At 37.9% G+C, this 24,447-nt stretch overlaps 3 protein-coding genes across 15 annotated transcripts in view; 1 reads left to right on the top strand and 2 right to left on the bottom strand.

The window, feature by feature from the left end:
* Positions 1-1,174: 1,174 nt before the first annotated feature.
* On the bottom strand, positions 1,175-6,135 carry Obp9 (odorant binding protein 9). 3 transcript variants are annotated; one of them, XM_072010319.1, is made up of 7 exons: positions 3,219-3,658; positions 2,997-3,088; positions 2,208-2,490; positions 2,065-2,122; positions 1,791-1,985; positions 1,476-1,540; positions 1,175-1,404 (listed from the first exon to the last, which is right to left on the bottom strand). In XM_072010319.1, exons 3-7 carry the CDS (start codon positions 2,259-2,261, stop codon positions 1,378-1,380), a joined length of 399 nt encoding a protein of 132 aa, XP_071866420.1. In that variant the 5' UTR covers positions 2,262-2,490; positions 2,997-3,088; positions 3,219-3,658; the 3' UTR covers positions 1,175-1,377. The 3 variants fall into 3 exon arrangements, with proteins under 3 accessions (XP_071866420.1, XP_071866421.1, XP_071866422.1); XM_072010320.1 differs by having other exon boundaries at positions 2,208-2,333; positions 2,997-3,658; XM_072010321.1 differs by lacking the exons at positions 2,065-2,122; positions 2,208-2,490; positions 2,997-3,088; positions 3,219-3,658 and adding an exon at positions 6,059-6,135.
* Positions 4,583-24,447, top strand: part of Adar (adenosine deaminase acting on RNA) — a 115,469-nt gene continuing 95,604 nt past the window's right edge. Inside the window, exons 1-10 of one of the 10 annotated variants that reach the window (XR_011800648.1) lie at positions 4,584-4,936; positions 5,013-5,082; positions 5,942-6,018; positions 6,101-6,161; positions 6,363-7,193; positions 7,288-7,673; positions 7,762-8,056; positions 8,116-8,306; positions 13,792-14,349; positions 15,077-15,430. Coding sequence is in view for 8 of the 10 variants with exons in the window: in XM_072010296.1 (XP_071866397.1) it covers positions 4,856-4,936; positions 5,013-5,082; positions 5,942-6,018; positions 6,101-6,161; positions 6,363-7,193; positions 7,288-7,673; positions 7,762-8,056; positions 8,116-8,306; positions 13,792-13,932 (2,133 nt within the window). In the remaining 2 variants the exon portion in view is untranslated. Of the gene's footprint in view, positions 4,937-5,012; positions 5,083-5,142; positions 5,858-5,941; positions 6,019-6,100; positions 6,286-6,362; positions 7,194-7,287; positions 7,674-7,761; positions 8,057-8,115; positions 8,307-8,386; positions 10,971-13,791; positions 15,431-24,447 lie in introns of those variants that run through there. The other 9 variants (XR_011800649.1, XM_072010298.1, XM_072010295.1 and 6 more) reach the window with 9 other exon arrangements.
* On the bottom strand, positions 11,612-23,317 carry Jef (major facilitator superfamily domain-containing protein 6 jef). 2 transcript variants are annotated; one of them, XM_072010290.1, is made up of 11 exons: positions 22,614-23,317; positions 20,389-20,914; positions 19,641-20,033; positions 19,439-19,560; positions 19,143-19,368; positions 18,928-19,068; positions 18,255-18,524; positions 17,488-17,746; positions 16,306-16,596; positions 15,571-15,636; positions 11,612-15,306 (listed from the first exon to the last, which is right to left on the bottom strand). In XM_072010290.1, exons 1-11 carry the CDS (start codon positions 23,021-23,023, stop codon positions 15,296-15,298), a joined length of 2,715 nt encoding a protein of 904 aa, XP_071866391.1. In that variant the 5' UTR covers positions 23,024-23,317; the 3' UTR covers positions 11,612-15,295. The 2 variants fall into 2 exon arrangements, with proteins under 2 accessions (XP_071866391.1, XP_071866390.1); XM_072010289.1 differs by having other exon boundaries at positions 15,524-15,636.

Genomic DNA, 24,447 nt, shown 5'->3' on the forward strand with positions numbered 1-24,447 from the left:
AGAAGTCGGTTAGAGGTACATTCACGTTGCTGGCCCGAACAAACTAGCCGTGTTTCTTTCGTCCGTCGACTACATTATCGAAAATCCTTTATTAACGATAATTTTCTCTTAGGGAGAAACGAGTTTCGATGGTATTTTTCATCTGCTTGTTGAATGGCTTGCTCTATCGAAACTCGTTCAGATTAGTCGAGTTATCAATTTAATGAATTATCAATTTAGTTATCTTAGTTATATCACATTACTGTATTTGGTTCACTTTAAATAACCATCGTTTCTTGTTTAATTCACTGTAAATAGATCCATCTATCGATAAATTTATCGTATAGGGTAGAAATCATTGGAAATCCTAATTTCTAATATTTTTGAATAAATAATCCTATAATAGTATATATCCCTTATCCTATAATAGTATATAAGCCCTTTAAGTATCGAACCCTTCCTTTTTTTAACATCCTGTATGTGTGAAATGTTAATTATGATGTTAACGTCATAACTGATGTAAACGAAGTACACTAACGATACAGAGTCGAGTTTTGGCTTAGAGAACCAATATCAAGCAAAGCTGCAAGTAGTATTATCTTAGACATAATTATTACCTAATCAACTGCTGTTTTGAGATTGTTAAATAACCGCAACATTTTGGTTGCTTACAAAAAGGTTAATACCGACCTGTAACAGAGATCGACGCGTGAACGAGGTTGTAGAATTACAAAGGCAAAGATAAGAAAAATAGCATTGTTGAAGGAAGTTAATTTCCGCCAGATGCCAATATCTCGGTGAATATGCTACATTGTCGGAAGTTGCGATCGTTCGCTGAATGATTTTCCTTCCGCGTTCCTGTAAAATCTCATCCGCTAAGCCGGTGAATACGTTAAGGGACGAAACTTTCTCGAAGTTTTGAAAGTTTTGAAGAATTGAAGGAGTTGAATTCGCGTACGTGATTAACCCCTTTACGGTCATGCACGTATATAGCAAAAATAAATAACGTTTCCACCACAGCTAAGTTGGTACAGGCAATTCAAGGTCACACCCTAACATTAGCATTCGAGCATTAAAAATGTAAGATGTAGCGATAAATTACAAAAGTATATATATATATCATTTGTATATAGTCAAAAAACAATTACGCTGAGAAAGGTAGTGCATCTTTAACCGATTAGATTGAGAGAAATCGTACGTTGAGGAATTAAGGCTATTGTTTTCTTCCCACCATTTATCCCGTGCTACATCTCCAATTTTATTTAACGTTGAACCATGCATACAGCACCATTTCTTTCTTTTGTCTCTCATCGCACAATGATTACACGAAAGCGGAGTAATATCGTCTTCTTTTCTTTAATACTCGAGTGTCTCCCTGCGGCTCTCCTGACGAGAGCTCTAGAGGAAAGGGACGCTCTGCAAAATCTGTAACGCGAATAGGGATGAATTCGTCTCTGTTAAACGAAGAAATTCTGAACAAGTGAAAATGTATTTACCTCTGGGTGATGTTCTACGTAACATTTGATCATGTTGTAAGCCTTGTCGCAAGGATCGTCACTCTCTGAAAGTAGGTAGTTCAATGTTAGAGTCATAATAATTGCGCACGAATGATCATGACCCGGTAGAACAAATTACACTTTCGCAGATAGATCCTAGAACGTCTCCTATTTTGAATAAAACTTAAGAATTTTCAGCGATCGTGTATGTGAGTCATGTTTAGTGCAACGCTGTTAACCTAACAATCCTAAAAACTTAATATCCATCTACATAGCACAATTTACATCGACGACGAAAACGCGTGAAATACTCACGGATAGATTTACACTTGTTAAACAATTTCTTGGACGAGTCTTGCATGCTTCGTGGTAGATGTCGAAGCGCTCTTTGCACATCTACCTCCGCGTTCTTATCTAAGATACCGTGTCTCATCATGAAGCACTTGAGGTAGCACTTTAAGTTTTGATCTTCCTGTTCCAAGTCTCCGGCTTTCATCCGTCTTAATGCGGCTGAAACGTTCAAAGAAAGATAGTAATACTTCATTACCGAAGCCTTTGGCTTCATAATTACAGATGCTGTATAGCATACCCCATGAAACCTTCGATTCTCTGCGACAGTCCTTCCTAATATCTGCCTTACCAAAGTGCTAAAAAGGAACAGAAACAATTGACTGAAATTTTTGACAAAATTTTTATCGTTGAATCTTCCTTTCTTAAAGTACAATCGCTTACCAACAAAATTAGGATCGTCGATAGAAGGAGAAAGAAATGACAATTTCTTAACATGTTTCTTCTAATGCTCTTGATTCGCAAGGAGCGATTTAAAACCACTTCGAACACCAACGCCTCAACTGGAACCTTATCAGCCCAACGGCCAGTTGTTACTCGACCATTCGTATAAACGTCAAGATTTACGTAGATCAAAATTATGTCGGGCAATTAATCACTAAATCGAATTCAAAGCAATTCGATAATCAATGGCAAACGTATCAATGAGTCTTACTAGTGCTGCATACTAAAACAGATGTCAACTTGTCAAATTTACTTGTCCGTCCATCGTCGACATAATCGATCAGACATAGCAAATCGAGCCACGATAATTCAACTAAGGAAACGTTCGAGCAATGCATTAATCATAAGTTGTCGGAAACTAACATATTATGGGTCAATCGGGATACGCTAAGTATCGGAAGTAGCGCGTGTCATACTAGAAAGATTCTAACATCAAGAAGAATCCGAGGATTTCCCTTTCCTTTTCTTCTTTTTGCCAGAAAGTCGGTGAAAGAAGAATTGAACGACAGCAAGTTTTTTTCCAAGGAAACCTCCAATCCTATGAATATTTCGGTATTCTGTCTGTCGCGACGCCGATCAATTCGTCTCGGGAACAAAAAGCTCACGAACTTTTTCCTGGCGACCGGCGTTGAGATACGTTTTCGATCAACCTAGATATTCCAAACTACCGGGAATATTCTATTCCCTGGAGCATCCCGTTTCTGGTTCCTTTCGTTAAGAATTTCTTACCTTTTCCCTCACTTCGGAAACTGGCGAATCATCGTCAATGTCTTGACGATTGATCTTGTTCCGCCAGAAGTTCCATAAATATTATGCTCTGCCTGTTGAAAGATAGCAGCAATATTTAACCTTGCGACAATTTATCTTAAGTGGACACGTCACGTACTGAACAGTACCGAGCAAGTGTCGGAGAGAAACTCGAATACGACACGATTACATATTGAAACTTACAATTAGTCTACTATAGCGTATTTACGCTTACTATTGCATGAATAGTTAACTCTTGTTCTCTTCGTCTCTATATAAAGTTGTATTTTGTCCAACATCTAAATTAGAAGAAATGTTACTAATTATTTAGAAAGCTGCCGTCATCTTGAATTTCGATGATTCTTCTAATATAATGCAGAAGTCAACATTTCAAGCAAAGTTTTCCTTTGCATGTTACAACCTCACGCCTAACCCAAATTCTATATAAACCATAAACAAAAGATAAAAATTATCTCCGGGTTAGGTGCTATTTTATCCAGCCACCGTGAGACAGCCGGCAACCCATCATACTAACGCATACGCTGTCACGGACACACAATAACAGATAGAATAATGTATCCTACAATGTTGTAGTGTTACTGACAGTCATTTACAAATACCTCGGAAACTAAGAACATATAACAACATATGACATATATGTAACTCACATAGAGTGCTATGCAAACAAAAATACATAGTGCCATTTAAAAAGATCAATGTGTCCTTGGCTTGCCATCGAAGCAAAACCTTTTTTAGAAATTCGTAATATTGCAATTTATAATCGACTGGAAGACGATTAGCTTTTGATTGTGGGTTGACCAGTGAGGACTGATTTTTAGACCACCCTGTAAATCGTCAGATTCCTTTCAAATTTTGTCAGTATAATCACGATAGTTGTATTTCGTTTTAATGCTAATGAAATTCTAAAATTTTATATAACATTGTGGCGGCACTCGACGACTTCGCGACACAAACATAATGTCATCAAAGCGTAAGGCCGACATGTTTAATGTGCCATCGATATCCCTACGGTCCTTCCGCCGAATATTCGGAAGAATGCGTACGCGGCAACGGTCACAGACGTCTAACGAACACGTGCATAGTGGGAATATCGAAAGGCAACAAAAGAAAAGAATCTGTCCAAAGATTCATTCGGTTTTGAACAGCGAAGTGCAAAGGGTCAAGTGTAACAGCGAAGTGCGAAGGGTCAAGTGTAACAGCGAAGCAAACATAATCGAAAAGCCAGGTTTGTTGTCAGTTGATTGTTGGTTGTTGACTGTTGATTTTGTTGAACATCGAGAGTATTTCTTGGGCACCTTACATCTAACATCACCTCAGCATACATAAAATGTTTTTAATGGTGTTCGAATGGCTTTCGTCAACTATCCTATTTCCAGTAGACTATCCAAGAGTTAAAAAGAGAAAGTTGGTCATTCGAACTTCGGGATATGAACCAATCGTTCTTATAGAATAATCGAATTACAGCAACCGTTGTGCAAACTTATTGCGTCAGCTATATCTTTCTCTTCGAATTAATAGGGCTCGGAATGGAAAAACTCTAATACAGATCGTGAACCATTATCGTTAAAACAAAAAACACGAGCGTATAAGTTGAAAAGTACGAGATTGTTGCTTCTTTAACTCACGTATTTTTCCAGATCCAGATATTAGTCATCGGTAATATCTGATACAGGGATTCCCTAGCGGTGAAGTTTGCTTTCGCACGTATTTAAACCGTCGTGAGAGATCACGAAGTTTAAAGTATAAAGAGAATTACGATTCGCCACTTCTACTCCACTGAAGAAGCTTTGAAATTGTAGAAAACTGAGAATAATTACGTGATGGGCAAGAAAACGGGAAAAAAATTACCATTGAGGACGAAAAGCAGTTTGTGCGGAACACGAGATCGCACGAAAACAACGGTGAACATCTTTTTATGTGGTTTTGCATGTCGCACGTATGCTAATTTGTGTCTAATAGCTGTGGTTTTATTTGTAGGAGCAGGAAAAAATGCTTTCAAGGTCGGTTAAAGTTTTCGTACGGCAAAACTACCTTTTGATAAAAATACGTGAGTATCTCAGATTTACCATTTTATCGCATTCGTAATGTTCATTATTATTCGAAGATATCAATAAATTGGTTATAGTAGCACAATTAAGATGATACATGTTCTGAATGGCAAAAATTCTACACACGTATTATTCTTTGCACGCGTAATTGTTGTGTATGTGGGTTATAAAAATGTGAAAAGAAAAAAGAAACAGATTTTCTAAGTTTCCCTGATAATCGTGCAACGCTATTTTTAGTTATGCTCGGAACATAGAAACAGGATGTCATATACATCATATACATCTTATGTATACATTCATGTATCTGTGTACGTTACACCTTAAACTTTCCGCGTATCATTACGCTGATTCTAGCAGAAGAGTCCCGTCAACTCGCTTTTGAATCGACTCTGCGCGCGAGTTTTCTTTGTCGTGTGCGTACTGCTCTGCGCAATAAACAAGCTGCGCTACTTTGAACAAGAGGTGTGTTGTTATATCGGACTGATTAAAATCCGCATCCACGATTGCCCGCTTTCTTTTTCTTGTTTCCGTGTATTATTTTCTTAAAAAATTTGCGATGCAAATACGCGCGATGAATTAGGTTATGTCGAGACTAGCAAAAAAACAGCAGTGGCGCTGCGGACATATCGTGACACGAGTATAATTAAAATCAATGTAACGTACAGTGCTTCAAGACAAGATTCTTTTCCAGTGCATTTTCCAACGCATTTGTTGGACAAGAAATGTCGAACGGATTAACGGTGTTGCATAATGACAAAGACACTAACGAAACAAGTATGAAATTCAAACATCGATCTTTTATTCATCTATCGCGTACACAATTTTCATATTCGTATTCTTTTCATTTCCGATCTCTAGACTGCAATGTATCCACAGTCGGTGCTAGCAGTGCTGTATCTCCTGCGGAAGGATTACAGGAGACTCACTTGACAGGGGTGAGTTTCATTTAATTAGGATCATTTTTGGAATAGATACCTGTTCCAAATCCATAGCACTGGCTTGTTGTCCTCTTCACAGATGGAGCAGCCAAATATCTCAAGATCAATCTTGAAGAGACCTGCCGAATCAGAACCTGAAGGTCAGTGGCTGGTTGCACGATCTTATATCACGCTATTGAGCAGCACTTAGTTGTTACGCATGTGCATATTAAAGATGATTTGATAGAAACAAGCAGAACATGGATCATCTTATAAGTCTTTCAGGTTCAAGTTCTTTTGAGCAAAGGAAAACCAACTAGAATACACCAAGTAAATTAATCTGTTTCTATTATTTTTGTCAGGTACAACCAATCCAAAGAAGCGTCACAAGAATCCACAACCCAAAAATGCGGTGTGTGCCCTGAATGAATTGAAAACTGGTGCCGTGTACAAGGTAGTTGACCAAACTGGTCCTACACATGCTCCAATATTTACGATAGCAGTACAAATAGATGGACAAACTTACGAGGGCAAAGGACGTACCAAGAAAATGGCAAAACATGCTGCTGCTGAACTGGCTCTCAGAAACATCATTCAGTTTAGAAATACACCAGAAGTTCATCAAGCAATTAACACTTGTCAACCTTCTATTCCTCTTGAACCAGATTTTACAAGCGATGTTACGGAACGTGATAATCATCTAGTAAATGCTTTCAAAACATTGACCCAAGAACCAAAGAGCACAAATAAATTTTTAGAGAAAGGGCCTGTAGCGCTTATTAATGAATTATATCCTGGAGTAGTGTATAATTGTGTATCTGACAATGGAGAAAGTTACGCAAAATTTACGATATCGATCACAGTTGATGGAGAAACATTTGAGGGAACTGGACCAAGTAAAAAGTTAGCGAAAGCTGCAGCTAGTAAAGCAGCGCTAGCTAAATTAAGGAACGTTCATAGTTCTTCGTTCTGTATACCTCTTCCGGTTCGTGTATTGCCAAACTTTCCCAGTAGCGGACATTGGCAAGATCAAATGACATTACCTCAAATGTTGGCTGATAAAATTGGCAAGATGGTAAACCAAAAATTTAGCGAATTAATTCAATCGAAGCCGCAACATGCTCGTCGTAAAGTTTTAGCCGGCATTGTTCAAACTAAAGGATCGGATGCAGAATTGATATGCGTAACAACTGGTGAGAAATAGCTTTTTTATATAATTTCTTGTATAAAAACTGAAAATGTGTACAAAGAGATTATATTATTTTCTTTTTTCTTTTTACATAAAAGGTACCAAATGTGTTTCGGGGGAGCACCTTAGTGTTAGTGGTGGTGCTTTGAATGATTGCCATGCAGAAGTAGTTGCAAGGAGATGTTTGTGCGAATATTTGTATAAACAATTGGAGCTTCATACAGAGGATCGTGGTGCGGAATCTATCTTAGAACCGGCAAAAAAGGGTTTCAAACTAAGACAAGGAATTCAATTTCATTTATACATAAACACCGCTCCTTGTGGAGATGCCAGAATTTTTTCACCTCACGAGGAAAATGAGTCTGTCGACAAACATCCAAATCGAAGAGCAAGAGGTCAGTTGCGAACCAAAATAGAATCTGGAGAAGGTACCATACCTGTAAAGAGCTGCGAAGGTATTCAAACATGGGATGGTGTACTTATGGTATGATGTATTCTATGTCGAATACGATCAAGTAAATACTCTTCATTTCCGTGCAGACTTTAGTACAAACATTTATTTCAACTTATAGGGCCAAAGACTGCTGACGATGTCGTGTTCGGACAAAATAGCTCGGTGGAACGTACTTGGTGTGCAAGGTGCACTTCTAAGCCACTTCATCGAGCCAATTTACTTCCACAGCATCGTTCTTGGCAGTCTATTGAACCCAAGCCATATGTACAGAGCGGTCTGCGGACGTATCGAAAACACAATTCAAGGACTACCACCACCCTATAGACTCAGTAAACCGCTAATGAGTCTTATCACATCTTCCGAAGTTAGACAACCTGGAAAAGCACCTAATTACAGCGTTAATTGGACAATTGGTACGTAAAGGAAAGGAGGATGATTTAAATACTTCATTGTAATTTGTCGTATCTTATAGGTCAACCAGAAGCTGAGGTAATAAACTGTACCACTGGAAAAGATGAATCAGGTAAACCCTCTAGAATATCCAAGCAGGGGCTTTTCAGAAGATTCTACAATTTACTAGGTAAACTTGATACTATAGACGACGCTGATAAAAATCAGTGCCGCCACTACTTGGATGCGAAATCATCCGTACAAAATTACTCGGTAAGTCGAAATAATCTCATTAGACATCGGTACAAAAGCTGTGTTCATCATTATTTCGTTTAATTTTCCCCTGCGAACAGCTTGCCAAGCATCAATTGAAGGAAGCTTTCGTAAAGGCACATCTTGGGAGTTGGGTTAAAAAACCGATCGAACAAGATATGTTTGAAGTCGATATCTGACTAAATCAGGGTAATAAGATCTCAGCAGATGATACAGTGTTTCGGTTATCAAACTATGTAGTTCCTACTGCAAACTAGACCGCTCGTTCAGCGTGTTATGATATGGCAGAATGTGGCATCAGTAAAGCATAAATCATAGGTTCTCACGCATGTCTGAGACTTTGGGCTGTACGACTTGATCGTATACAGAATCGTGTTCAGAATGTGAAGAAACACAAGCCCTTAGTGGCTTATCTAGTCTTCGAGCCGTCGAAGGTTTTACGATTCGATAGTTGCTCAGTTTAGATATAGGGTTATCATAACTTTCGATACTTCGAATCTTAATCTTAATCGTTAGTATGATGTCAATTTCGACAATTTTTATAGACTGTTAGATGAGTAAAAAAAATTTCGTTTCGCAACACAAATCAGGTTGAAAAAAGTGAAAAGTTGCGTAGGTATTCACAACTCGATAAATTTCCACGTTTTGACACATATCTAAAAATTAGTTTAATGATTGGAAATTCTTATACTTATTCTATTTTAAAATGGAACAAGTAACAACTAACAGGTAGTTACTTTAAAACAATCGTATAGGGGGAAGGAAAAATCCAAATTGACAAATATCTCGGGATTTTATTCGTGCCTGCAGTATTTACTAGGCTTTAGGAATAACAGTGATATAACATGCATCAAGTTACATCCCTAAAGGCTGTGACTACCGAATATAGGATGTTCATGAAAATTAAGTACTCTGTTGCAAAGTTTTAACGAAATATGATAGGAATCGATTCCTTGTCGGCGTATTCAATTTGTTCGAGTTACAAATAATTATGTTTTTTTAATTATCAAACTAAGTTACGTTACGTTAATATTTTATGATACTCGTCGACAAAGAATCGGCCCTCGACAGTTCGATGTTGTTATTATTGGTTTTCATAGGGAACAAATGGAAGAGGAAATGTGTGAGTAAGAATAATCGGCATGAAAGTATGGATGAATTATATGAGTCAGTAGGTGAATGAAGAAATATACATTATATTATTAACAGTTTTAGAGAATCCTAAGGTCATTGCCTCACTGTGCCAGTATTATACACTTACTGCTATTCTGCCGTAATGACACACTGCCCGGTGTCGGTCCAGTTTTGCGTGAGAAACTCAACAAATGTACAAATTAATCTCATTTTAAGTATTACATACTAGTATTAGAAGCAGCCATTACGTCAAAAGGACTATAGTTGTGTATAATACAACATCGGATGTTGTTAGTTTGACTGTTATCAATTTGATTGTTAACAAGTATTGTTTGTTATGTACTTTCTTTTTTTTTCCTGTTGCGATTTTCTTTTCTTTTTTATGCAACAATTAAAAAAATGTGTACGTGTTTGTGCCAATAAGAACTGGAAACCAAATGCAATAATGCCAACGATAAGCTAATTTAACCGATGTTTGCTATGTTTTCTAAATTTTTCATGAACATTTATTTAATATAAAGTAATTCTTTGAGTTGAACTTCTCCAGTGTTATCAACGATTAATTCTTCTTCGCGCTTAAAGTTTCAAACAAACGAATTCTATTATAGCCGCCTTTTTCTGCTTGCTTCTTGCCATTTGCATAATACATATATTATACACGTGGATTCAATCTTTACGAACACACATTCAATTTACATATTTACAAGTGTGTATTGAACCTTTTGTGCATAATAACCAAACTAACTTATACAGATAATCACTTGATCTGGGTCGGCTATGTTGTTCTCCGTATTACGGAATTGTTTTACGTGGCATACCAAGAAAAAGAAAAGAAAAAATACAAAGAGAAGAAGAGAGAGGAAACGCAGGTGTACACAAAATTCGTAGTATTATAAATGGCGAAGAGTCATAAGAGAAATAGATCGCCGGAGATGTGTGATACAGGTGACGAACGTGAAGTCCACATGTTTATCGTTCTTTTATATCACATGAAAATCAGTAGCAAGTTTTATGACGAACTAGTTTACATTCATAGAGTAGTGTTTTTATTAAGTAGAGACTAAAAGGGTGCGCATCGGTTTCTCTTGACTTTTCCGTATTTTTCTCGTATCTTTGCGAATTGCATCACGTATACACTTTACATATATACCTATATATATATAATAATATATTATTATATTACATCACACACGCATATACACACACACAACCACATACCGATCGGTACCTATAGAGAGAAAAAGAAAAAAAGAAAAAAAAGACACCACTTAGTGGTCAGTGATCAAAACTCGGAGTGAGTATAATAGTTGTTAATTAATTTACTAGTCCTATCTAGTCAATCATTGATACGATTTTCGATTCTTCTCCGAATCATACTTGGGGGAACATAGCTTAGTATACCGATGATAATATGAACTCGTAGTCGGCTAGAATTTAAGCTTGACTAGTGCCTCTAGTTGTAACTTTGTCCAAAATAAGTAATATCGATATAGGCAAAAGAATATCGAATAAACCTTTATTTACCAAGTACTGGGTGTTATCTTGCGATCATTCCCACTAATTCTTACTGTATCTTAAATAAAAAGAAACGAAAACGAACAAAATGTTTGTTTATTACGTCAACTTCATATCGCATACCTGGAATTTCCAACTGATATTGCGTCATTTTATAGAACTTTTATAGAAGATTTTAAACAAATGGCTATATAAATATTGGACAGAAAAATTTAGCGAGTGTTCGTAATTAACAGAATATTAATTCATTCATCCGTTTTAAAAAACGCATGATATTCGCCTCTTGCTTTACGCCTTTGAATGCATCCTATTGCTTGCGCAGGTTAAGACCTCAATTGATTTTAATGTGAATAAAATATTATTTATGAATAGCTATAGCGGCTACAAAACGTATTTGTACACTTTATTCTTCCAGTGAAGCATTTTCTATTAAGTGCTAAATTTCACTTTTACAATGTCAATTTTTTGCAGTCATATGAAATTATTTAGTATATAGAAATTAATTATATAATTAGCATATAAATGCCATGATAAATACAAATAATGGTGTACAAATACTTTTCGTAGCCACTGTATATGCATGTTACGAATTTATTTTATGTTAGCTTAGTCATGAGTCAGCTTAGTCATGGAAGGAAAGTGTAAAAAAGACACGGTTCTCTTTTGTTGAAACTGTATATTAATTACATCGTTACTATATATTATATTTTTTTCTCTGTTAATAATTTATTAATGACGCTGTACCTATCGTACAGCTATCGTTTATCACGCTTCGCACATGAATCCCTCGACAGGCCTTTCTCAATACGAATTCAATGAACTCTTCAGCTCGTCGATGAACAGTTTGAATCGCGAAATGAACCGAATTCGAGCTACGTTACTTCAGTCATTTGAACGCGAGAACGTATTTAAAAAAAAAAAAAGCACGAAACGTATGTACGAATTGTGATCGTATGACATAACAGAAGATATTATATAAGACCGTTTGTTCGCGATCACGTCGTATTCCTATATCGCGAATCGTTCTCTCTCGAGAAATATTAGAAACGAAAGACGTGTTATCGGTCGTTCTACCGACGATACCAAGCGAGACGAAGTAATCACGTGCGAAGCGGCTGTTCCTCGAATGTTACATCGATTTTTCTTCAACTTAATCGCTATATGATATGTATCGAGTTCGCCAAATGTTCCCTGTCATGCACTTTTCCTGTGTCCTCCACTTTGGTTACGATGACTATCACGAGATACGCGTTGGTATGGGTGAAAAGTATGCTCGAGCAAAGTCGCTCAAAAAAAAAAAAAAAAGGTAAAAGATACGTCGAAAGAAGAGGAAAGAGAAGATACGTCGTGTGAAATATTAATAGAAGGTGAAAGTAAAGTTAGAATCCACCGTATGCTTTGTTCGATCGCATGACGTTGGCTACATTATATTACGCAATATGCAGCGATTCCTCACACGCTTGCTTGCTTTCCTGCTACTTTTTATTCCTGCTTTTAGAATTTTTCTATGGCGGAAATTTCTGATCTCTTAATAGGTCTACGTGATAGGAAGACTTGGAGTTAAATGTCATTAAAAAGTGTTCTGCCCGGTTGGTAGCGACACGCAATATTGCTTGTTGCGAATCGTACGATTATTATTAGAGAGCTAGTTGTCGAAGAACGCGAAACAAATAATTGATAACTTCATTTATTTCGAGCACGCCTTTCACCGGATGCCGTGTAACAAATCTAACAGGCTTGACAGCGATTTTTCTTAAATCTACGAAAGCAAACTATAAATGGGACGCCAGAAGCATTCGTTTACGCAATGTCCAACATAGTATCGTATTCAAATTATTAGAAAATCACATGCATCGGGAGTGTGGCCAACCAATTGTAAGCGCTAGATCTATCCAATCTACTATCGTTCGATATTTGTCTTTCGATGATTAATTAGATAAGTGATCTCATTGTATATCGTGCATGTGTGTATGTTAGTCGCGAGACAATGAGGTTCGATCCACGTTGTTCGCTGTCTTATTACATCCATCGGACATTCTGATGGAAACTGCGTTTACAACATCAGCTACTACATTATAATTATCCGTTTCATGCTTACGGGCGCTGTTGGCCTAATTCTATTCGATTTCGGTGGAAGGTGTCCTCGAAAACCGGTGTTCATACAGGGGAACAATGAGAAAACGAAACATCCCTGTGACACGTGTTCATTCTGACGCACACACATACGATTAATAATAATGTAACCGTACCGACTACGTAACAATACTGAGCTAAAAAGCACTCTGATACGTACAACGCTATGCCTTAGTATTTAAATTTCATTTAAGGTAATGTAGGTACAACATTACGTCTAGCTTGTGCCTCGGGAAACGAGATTCCGCTTGGTTCAGGCTATTTGCACACTTAGCCGAACCAAATCGAACAAAAATACCCCATCGAGTGAAAAACATTCCGGGGTAAGTACTCTCGGATCGCCTTATCTTCGATTCGAACGCCTTCGAATCGAGCTTTCACTTTGAACAAGATCGAATTGAGTGCGTTTAAAACGATACATTCTCTGACTGAAACTAAGTAGTAAGAAAATAGCGATGGCTCGAGAACTTCAACGTTGATTCGGGCAAACGCACGACGTTAATAGTTTTATTGAGATTCCGACGATAAAGACCGGGTTACGCTTTCCATCTTTATCATGAATCCGCTTAATTATCTCTCATTATTAACAATATCATACACCTATCGCGGAGAAACGTGGTTTCCTGTTCACATAAGAAAACAGTATTTGAATTAACAATTCGATAGTCTACAGTAATTACAGTACGTGTGAAACATTTTACAGATACAACACGCAACGAGCAACGTTCAGCCTAGAAACGGAAAACAACGGGCGAACGAGAGAAGAGTCAAGGGTCATTCCTTAATATTCACACGCGAAGAGAAGCAGAGAGAGAGAGATAATAGTATTTACAATGATCTTTAGCGATTCACGACTTTCGTCAAAGAATACTAGATACGCAATAGTGGAGAGAATCGTAACGAAACGAAAGAAGCGGAGGGAGTAATACGATTTTGCACATCAAGATACACGTAATAGTTACATCGAATTGCTTGCATTCGAGGGCGCGGCTGTGACTCGAGTTTCATCGAATTCTCGAATCCGTACGACGAAAAACTCGCAAATCGGTCTTCTTCCACCGATTCTGTTTCAAATCGCTAAAGTCTCGACTGACCGGTTAGAGAAGATGGAATCTTTGAAAATCTCGTTCTCGTCGATTCGTATTCGACAACCGATAAAAATGTACTCGAACGCTACCATGGAATGCAAGTCCTTGTATAGGATATGAGTTTTCGTTGAAGCGACCCCGCAGATCGTGTTGTGCCGTACTACACGTGTCAGGTATATTACGTACATAGATTTCAGTCACGAAAGACATTTGTTTCTTTTGCTGTACATCGTGGCCTTTTATGCATATACACGAGATGATCCGTGTGGTACGTGAAGATCTTGTCTTCACTTGCATCTCAAATTTGTCAAAATAACGTTAAAAGTGGATTCTACGAGACGATCACGTATCACGGGACCAGCACGTTTATATCCTAACAAAATATTTCTATCGGATGGCTTTCTTTCGATTCGCGTTTTGACTTTCGTCTCGTATATTTCGCGGACGTTCCTCTCATCCGATCGAAGCTGCCCTTCGGTGCCCCCAGCGAGCGATCCTCACCGATTACGCATGTTTCTTCGAATGTTTTTCGTCGATTACGTTAGCGTTACGAAACTCGTAATCCCAGCCGTGTTCAACGGTAAGCAACAAGATCATAGTGAGCAGGCACTTTTAAATCATCGTTCTATCGATCAGTCTCATGGTCAATTTTTTTTTATCCTTTTGAATGTTGCGCTTTATCCTTTCGATGCTTCTTAAAGCTTGATAATCGAATTGTTAGCATCGGAAAGAATACTCTCTGTTTATTTGCTCTTTATACCGTGATTAATTTGTTACAATAGTTTGCATCGACGCTATCAGGCGTTTTTAATGCGAGTATAACGAACGGTGTTGCTCCAAGGAGGCACCAAGGGGCTTTCATCGAATTTTTTTAACCGTGTAAAAATTCCTTCTGCCTAGCACTCCGAAGCTGGTCCTTCGTTTTCGGTTCTCCAGAGAACATGCCGGTTATCGACCAGCGTTCCATGAGCATCCTGATCACCTCAAGTGGGATCGAACGTCCCGGACTGTTACCATTCGTAGTCGTGCTGATGGAAGGGGTTGGTGCATGGTTGTTGAGCGTGTAGATGGGTCACTATCGGTGGTGGTTTAACCAGGTCGAATTCCCTGCTAATCACCTCATTGTAAAGCTGTGAAACAGAGGAAAACGGAATATTAGGGGTAATCAGCTGGCACGACAACGGTGTTGATGATTGTATAAAAATAAAAGCACAAAAAGAAATAAAGAAAAACGTGTTTTTCGTTCAGAGAGTATAGCCTTGCGTAGAAGTTTTCTCTCTTTTTATCATTTATTTTCCAACAAACGTCTTCTTTGTGGACGTTTTAGTTAGAATGATTTTACTAAACCTGGAAGCTCCTACGGATATACTCGTCCTCGCCATTGCCAGTCATACCGTAATTATATCCACCTCCGCCTCCGCCTCCAGTGTTCAGAAATGGATTCGTCGGGTTTACTGGGCCTGAAAATGTATTTCATCGTGTACACGCTCGAATGAACAATGCAAAAACTTTCTTTAAAAAGGTCCGTAATGATTATTGGCGATGAAAAGGTCTTCTCTCATCGACAATGGCTTTTAAGCATTTTAATTTTAATCATTTATAATGGTTATTCGTAACCAGAATACTTAAAAATTAATACTTTTTATCATTTGATTCATTGAAAGTTTGGTGACACATATACCGGCTATAAAACATATTTGCATATATCCTTATTTTCCAGTGAAGCGTCTTTTTTATCATTTCTGCATTTCGTTTTCATAATATCAAATTTTTGTAGTCATATGAAAGTATATATTATTAAGTGATACGAAAGTTGATGTGAACCTAATTAAGTGATACATAAATTCTATAATACATACAATAGCGTGCAATTTGTAAATATATAAGAACAAATTTCTTTAAGGCTCATACTAAAAAAAAAGACTAGAATTAAAATCTCTCACTTATTATGAGATTCTTATTTCTTTTACAAATATAAGGGCCATTATATGTAGTTAATATTAATAAAAAGCTATAAGTAAATCTTCCAACGCAAAATTACTGAGCTTATCATCTATCTTGTGGATCCTTTTTCTAGAAAGCTTCTCAATTACGTATCTCAATTACGAACAGAGAAGCGGAAATCTCACCTCCATTCGCACCTGGCACGTTGAGAGTATCGCCAGATTGATAAGTGGCACCGTAGCCCGTGTCTTGATTAGCCAACTCGTGCAGTCGAGTAGAGCTGAGAGCGCGAGGAATGGCGTTGCTAGGTACACCGTGCGGTGCCAGATGAGTCGCTTCGGCTACTTGACGAGGATCCTCCGTTTGTGGCAGCTCGGAGACGAAGCCTGTATCCTTTCTGTAAAAGTTGATGAACACGAACGCGCCAAGAACGACGATGCAGATGAGACCGTAAGCTCGGAATGTCGCAGTTGTTCCTAGAAAATTGTACGAAAAAGAGTCCCATTTAATGTAGAAGAAGTACAAAATGTATATACAGGGAAAAACACAACGTACATAAAAAGATGTGTCACGTAAGCTTTGCGAAAGTCTGTGAATGAAAATTCTGAACACGTTGATAGAATTGAAAGAAGAAGATTTAATGCGGTGCCAAATGTATTCGTAAGTTTATACGATCAATCGATGGAATCAACGACAACGAAGTTTGAATTATAACGACTAAACGACAAAAATCATAAAGTCTTAAAACGCAAGTCAATCAATTTAGAAAATTGCGAACGACAAGTAGTAAATAAAGTTTCATTAATCAGCTTCGATAGGAAAAGTATGTAAACATTTCTTTGATGTTTAAGAAATTTTATAATACATCTTGCACAATAATCTACCGATCAATGATATTAATGTATTGATATGTTACGAATCGTAGGTCATAGACTTTTCTCATAATCGAACAAATATTCGAATGATTAGGATTATCAACTGACTTGTTATTTAAAAACTTTGTTCGTAGAACTTGATTTGTTTCATTAGCAAACTTGTTGCTGTTACGTAAGAGAATTTATTAATTCTTATAACCTGTAACTCGTGACTTATAAAATTTCACTAATTAATATTCTTCCAACTTTGTGAGAGAATCCGGATTTGGCAAAGCGATGTTGCATAAATGTCGATGAGACACGAATATTTTTTGGTGAATTTAGCCTTGATCGATTTATTTAAGAAACGATGTAGGCAACGTTGGAGAGCTATTAATAACGTAATCTTGTGAATATTCCAAGTCGAATCAATATCGAATTACTTGTATTTCTCGACACGTGGTCAACGTGAATCGATAAGACATCACGCAACACAGGGTACTAAGAACTCACCGTAAGCGTCGACAAACATGCCACCGATCACAGCTCCGCATCCCCTGCCAAGACCATGATGGATACCTTGAAGAACACCCTGCGCGCTTGTACGCAATTGTGGAGGCGTGTTATGAGATATGTAGCTGCAACACGCGGCCCACACAGCCGCATGGGTTATTCCCTGGATGAATTCAAAAGGCAGCACCCACCATGGAATCGTCAGATAAGAAATATAAAGGAAACGAAACACGTTTCCACCCAGTCCCATGCACAACACCTGAAATTGCGCGTGTGTATTTACTTTAAAAATAAGTTTCGTAATCACTAAGTGGCCTAAAGGTGGTGCACGCAATCCATGTTTATCATTATGAACGTATGTTGCAAATATGATGGAAAATCAAGTTAAACACAAATATTCTATTGTATCCTATGTATTCTATAGCATAAGAAGTTACCTTCTGCATAAATTTACTATGAAGATTATTTTCATGTTATGTCTAACCATGGCATATGTTATCTATCGCGTTAACCCTTTCGAGACGGATTTTTCTCAAAAACGAACACAAGAATACGATTGGTACAGATCATGATACATCCATATTTGAAAAAAAAAAAAATGGAATAACGTAAGAGTAACTTTTGAAATAGCATACATAGCATGTTCTAAAAGTTTTCAGTAGATTAGGAAACAAAGAACGGCACGATAATTCGGCAATCTTCGTAAAAATTAATCTCGAAAGGATTAAATTTAAGAATTATTAATGAAAATTAAATGAACGAACTACCTTCACGTGACCGATTTGACGGATCAGTTTAAAGCTGAAGAAGTAAGCAAATATCTCGGAAATGTGATTGATCACAGAGGCGACACCAAATAGAGTCGGTGTGCCATTGTAGTCCTGAAGATGCCAAAAGAGGAAGGTAAAAATCAGCCCGATACCGAATCCCATGAACCACGCGACGAAAAGGAAGGATGCGCACTTGAGGTCTTTGAATTGCTTCAATACGGTCACCCATTCCGGGATCTCTCGCGTCGTTTGAGCGAACATTTTCGTCTGGAACAATACGAAGCTCGTTTAGAATGCATAATAGTCTCACGGGATCGATATCATCAACCCTTTGCGCTCCAGAAGCATTTTAATATCTCTTTCCATCAACCTGGTAATTAAAATGTAAATTCATGAGAAAATGTGTATATTTCAATGTATTAATGTAAGTACATTTATATTTTATAATGTCTCAAATGTCATCTGAAATAATCGCACATATGATTTCCTGAAAGATAAGATTTAAAGGAATTCATCCCTTTCGAATTTTACTGTAGACTCTAATAAAAAATTGATAGACATTCTTCTGGAATAAAATTTTCCGTGAATTTCACCGAGAAATCGTGTCAGTACAACTTTGCAGTTCCGAGTAAACACTCAAATCAAAAATATCAAATCAAGAATACATTACCTTGCCTTCAGGCGGTTGTTGTTTCACATTCAGATTTACCGCTGCAGACGAGTCCTGAAGACTGGGCAGATTCAACTGTTGAGACAGTTGACTCTGCAGCTGCTCCTCCCTTGTTGGTTCTGCAGGAGGCTTCTCCACTTCCTGCACAACGAGACGGTTTACTTCATTCGACATTTGCTCCGTGATATTGGTGACCATGATATTTGATCACTCACCAGTTCCGTGACCGGAAAATCGTATTTAAAGTTGATCTGCGTGGCAGTGATCAGAGCGGCACCCATGAGGACGCTGAAGATCGCGAAGCAGATCGTATAATTCTTCTCCATTGCATCTGGACCGCATGGATGCTCGGAGAACGCAGTGCTATGATCTAGAGCGATACCGACGAAGAACATAGCAAGACCCCAGCCTAAGCTACCGAACATTCGCTGGTGACCGTACCTGTACCAGAAAAGAAGCTCGAAATGCAAAGAAATAATTAGAAGTTCGATGTTAAACAGGCAAAATTTACTTGTCCGCGTCTTCGCCTAATAAAGTGATGACGGCAGAGTCAGCTAGAGTGATCGCAGGCGCCGAGAAGAATTCACCCACTATCACCAACAGTAACAGCAGGAAGAAGGTTTTTTGGATATCCTAGAACAGTAATTGCTTGTTAAACGATAACACGAAAGTGAAAGAAAACTGCATTTGTCAAATATGAAAGCGATATATACCGGTAATCTGTAGACAATGGAACTGTAGAGAGGCTTCACCCATCCTTTGTTCTCCTCTTCGTTGTAATTCGCAGCATTGGAAACACTATGAGGACTCTTGCCGGAGTGAGGTACGTTGACGTAACGTTTGGTCCTAACCAACGGCATGTGGACACCTTCATCATCATTTTCGTCATTTTCGTTCGCTTCTTCTTCTTCCTCTTCGTCCAACAAGGATACTTTACTTGGAGACTTCACGGTGGCCGTTTGAAACTTGGATAGAAACTCCTTCTCCTCTGAAACTTCATCACTAGCGTCTCTTTTCACCATGACCTTCATTGGTGGTGGTTTCACTCTTGTCTTGGTATGCGTATACGCTTTCTTTGGTGGTCTTCCATCGTCCAAAGGTTGGTTCTGAAATTGATGAAAATTAAACTTAATGACTCTTTGATTGAGCTAAATAGTAGTAATAATTAGACTGCGGATTTTAATGTATTTGTGGAAAGTTTGGAGGTCCAGAAATTCACAGAATATATAGAGCAAAGTCGTGCAGTACCGTCCAAAATTAGTTCTGGTTTTTGCAACAGGTATTGGTACTTTTATTTGAATAAACAAATGAATATAATAATTCTGTGTAACATATTTCAGTGCCACATTGTTTATTCCGTCATTTTCGCTGTTTTGTCACATTTTGATACATTTTTCTTAGTGGCACTAAAATATTTCAATTTTGTTATGCACTTGTAGGTGAACAGAGAATAGAACTTACATTTAGGAAACGTTTGTATTCGAGCACATCGGCTGGACGGTTTTTCCTTTGCAGAGTCTCAAAGTCGATAGTCTTAGCTTCAGGATCGTTTTCTTCGAACACCAGCTGTTTGTATTTCAAATCTTCGACAGGGCTCTCTTCCGTTGAAGTACTTGTTCCTTCTTGCGTTTCTCTTCGAACTCTATCGTTATTGAGATCGTAATTTTCTCGTACATCGTTCATCGTGCCCTTATTCATTTGTAAAACGAGAGCCGCCAGTGGATTTAGCTTGTTGTCTTTACGCAGTCTCTCGAAAACTACGTTGTCCGCGATCTCTAAACATTCTTCGTCATTTCGATGATAAAAATCGTTAAGATTGGCGGACCGTTTAACTATTCTTAATTTAGGGTTCGGTGGTTCCAGATACGGCGTGTTGTTTCGTATAACCCAACACGATGTGGCCGGTGGTTGCATGAAAGCCAGAGGAAGAGTGAAGATGATCCAGCAAGAGAGAGAGGCTAAAAAAATCACCTTGCCCTTTTGCCACCTAAAAAAGAAACAACCATTTCCTAAGTAAATTTGAAACTGTGTGATTTGGCTTGGTCAAATCGCGTTTCTTTCTGTCCTCGAGGCGGATAAATCGATAAGAGGTTGAAGCTTTCTCTCCCAGCTTTGCTAACCCACGCAATATTGGATTCTGGATAATATCCACTAACATTAACCGAGCAAACTGTTTATATATGCAATCCAAACATACGTGTGTGTAATACCAGTTAAAAGGCCAAGTAAGCAGAGAGGAAAAGAATTCTATACTCATGTCATTCGTTCAACTTACATTTCTTTAAAACATATTCATTGATATTTGAACTTTACTACTGGTATTTTATTTTTTTAATAACGTATAGTAAAGGTATTGGTATTTTTTAAATAACATCTATACATACACATAGTGGGTCGAGAAAGTATTCGTACACTTGTCCATATTCTTTATGAACATATTGCGTGTATTACATGAAACGTTTTGAAATTACACTGTACTATAGTACTATAGTAAAACACTAATATCATGGTTATATTTTTGGTAGAATTTGGAACGATTCTAAACATTATACAGAAGTTGCATGATATTTAGTATAAGCATATATCCTGCAGAGATCACGAAAGTATTTAAGTAGATGGTCATCCGCAATATTAATTAGCCTCAGTATTCGGGAGGACAATTTGTAACGCTTATTATATGCTTGAAGTGGATTATGTAAGTACTTACGAGGTATCAGGATGTCACGTTATTTAAAGGAAAAAGTAGGAGAAGGGACCAAAGTGGAAACGTAGAAGAGAAGAACAGATATTAGAGGTGGAGACAGGAAAGAAGGTGTAATGTCTTTGAGAGGAATATTGAGACGTTAAAACATTTGATAGAAGACTGCACACGAGTAGGAAGAATAAACACATGTGTGAACAAGATTTTGAGATATAAAACAGTGGATAGATAAAGGAATGACTAAGGAAGATAGAAAAAACGAGGAGGGAAAAGATAAAGAATAGCAGTAGAAGTGGCTGATGGATATAATAGATCTAAAAGAAGAAAAACTTCTAACGTAGACTCTTAATATGCAGTAACTAGGTTAAGGATATTGAAGGATAAATGAGGAGATCGGAAGAGGAAGTGTGTGATTCGAAAAATTCTAACTAAATCGCATTTACTGACCGCGAGGTCAAAATCAAATAAATCGTTACTATTATACTTAAAGTGGCTATTTATACTGAACTTTTACTAAATATACATTTGTAGCAAATATCTTGCAACCCCTGTATATATTTTCAGATTAAATTCAAATTTTGCCAATATAGTCTTGCCAATCGCGGTCTCGTTATAGTGCTAATGAAATATCAAAATGTTTCATATAATACGCACAACACGCACATACAAATTTTCTACGGCAGGTGTACAAATACTTTTGCGAACCATTGTATAAGCAACATGTGCCATTTACTACGAAAGCATTCGAAATATAGTTTAACTGAAAGATTTAAAGCCTGTCACATTCGTTGATATTTGAACTTTGCTATTTTAGTATTCTTTTTTTTAATAACATATATATGCAATATGTACGATATACCACGAGAGTATATAGTACATACAATTTAACGAAAAGACTTAAGATAGTTGCCACTGAATTAACGGCACGAGTAATTCTCTACTGACAGTTACTGTGTTTACCAGTCTAGTATATCGAACCTCTCACCTGTCAGCCAACGAACCCCAGAAAGGCGCGCTAAGGAACTCGATGAAGGGTCTTAGTCCCATCAGGAGACCGCACTGGCCGGCGTTCATGCCCATCTGCTTGAAATAGACTCCCATCAGAGGAAAAAGGGAACCAAAGGCCGAATAGAAGAAGAAGTAGAACGTTTTCACGGTAAGCAATTCCTGATCTACGGAACCAAATAGGTACTCGATCACGTCGCTCTTGCCACGAATCTTGTGCGTCGCCTCCTTTGGTTGAGGATACAAGGTGGGATCGACCTCTCCTTGGGCTTGTGGGTCCACTATGGGCCTGGCACCTGGCACCTGTTGTATCGTTCTACCAGGACCCTCCTGCGATGTTCCATCGGCTGCCCCATAATCGTAATCCTCGTGTGCATAGTAATTCGGCATGACTGGAGCCCAGGACTGCGGCTATGCTATCCTCGGATCTACGTTCTTTTTCCTCTCAGACACTTAGATGGAATCGAATGGAGGAATCGATGACCACCGTGGTATCCAGAATTGTAGAAACGATATCCGACCGATTCTAAGAATCGGCCCCACCTTGGACTATTCGCGAGTGTAGTTCCTCGAGTAAGTTCTCCTTCGAGCGTCTGTCGTCTTTCGGGGATCACCAGCTACAATCCTTTTAGACGAGCGTCGAATCGATGGCCCAGCGTGTGGCACCTTTTGCTCGCGAAATCGATAGTCCTGGCAGTGCGCCCGCGCAACTTGCACCCCCTTGCGCACCCTACCGACGACTCGGCCGGTGACACATCGCTAGCGATGGACGCTAGATCCTATCCCGTACCAGCTTTCGAACAAGTGGTCTAGGTGCTCTTGTCAATCGTGTTGTATTTCTTTCAAATTCGATATTTGACAAAAACTGGAGATCTTTGATAAACGAAGGATTATATCGTGGTTAATAAGAGTTGGATAGAAAGAGTATGTAGATCTTCGAGAATTATATCATTAGATAGTAGAAGAGTTTGGATATATGTAAAGCGTATTGGAATTTTTCATTAGTTAGAGAGAATCTCGTGGGCAGTAGGGATTTAATAGAACGTAGATTTTGGAAAATTACGTAATTAGATAGCGGAAGACCTTTTAGAATACTATTGTAGAAATCCTTAAAACTTCAATACGTATTTGAAAATCTTTCACGAGTTAGAGACCATCTCTTGTTGGATATAGAAATTGAATAGAGAGAATACATAGATCTTACGAAAGTATACGATTAAATAATGGAAGGTAATAATAAATAAACAGCGAGTGATGGAAGAATTCGAACACTTATTGCAAAACATTTTTAGAAATATATTATTTGTATTACATGAAATATTATTAATATTATGAGTCTCAGGACTATCGTGATTAAAATAATAAAATTAATAACCACTGAGAAAGTATATAAAAGGTGCAAGATACTCATTGCGAACGTACACGTGATGGAAAATTAGCACGCAGTATGAAGTTTATTGTATCGGAATTTTCTAAAAGTTATTCAAAGACTAGACGCGTCTCAAACCCTTCGCTAGAGTTGGCACTAGTTTCTGACCAAATCTCGAAACCCTTGGCTTCTTCCACTTTCATCAACCCTCTTCTTCTGCGATTCTTGCGCAGTTGACAGTACGCCGGATATCCGGCTTTCAAGCGTAGCGGTCTGACACCGTTAATGATTTTATCCCTGCTTTTTTCTTTTCGCCATTATCTTATCGCTTTTATTTTTCTTCGTGCGTTTTCTTTTTATGATATATCGATTGACCTGTTAATTGATCAAACGTAATAACTAAAAAAAGAAAGATCGTAATAATCTAAAGGAGTTTGTTTATATT

This window comes from Bombus fervidus, chromosome 9 (assembly GCF_041682495.2).
Source record: "Bombus fervidus isolate BK054 chromosome 9, iyBomFerv1, whole genome shotgun sequence".
Lineage (NCBI taxonomy): Eukaryota > Metazoa > Arthropoda > Insecta > Hymenoptera > Apidae > Bombus > Bombus fervidus.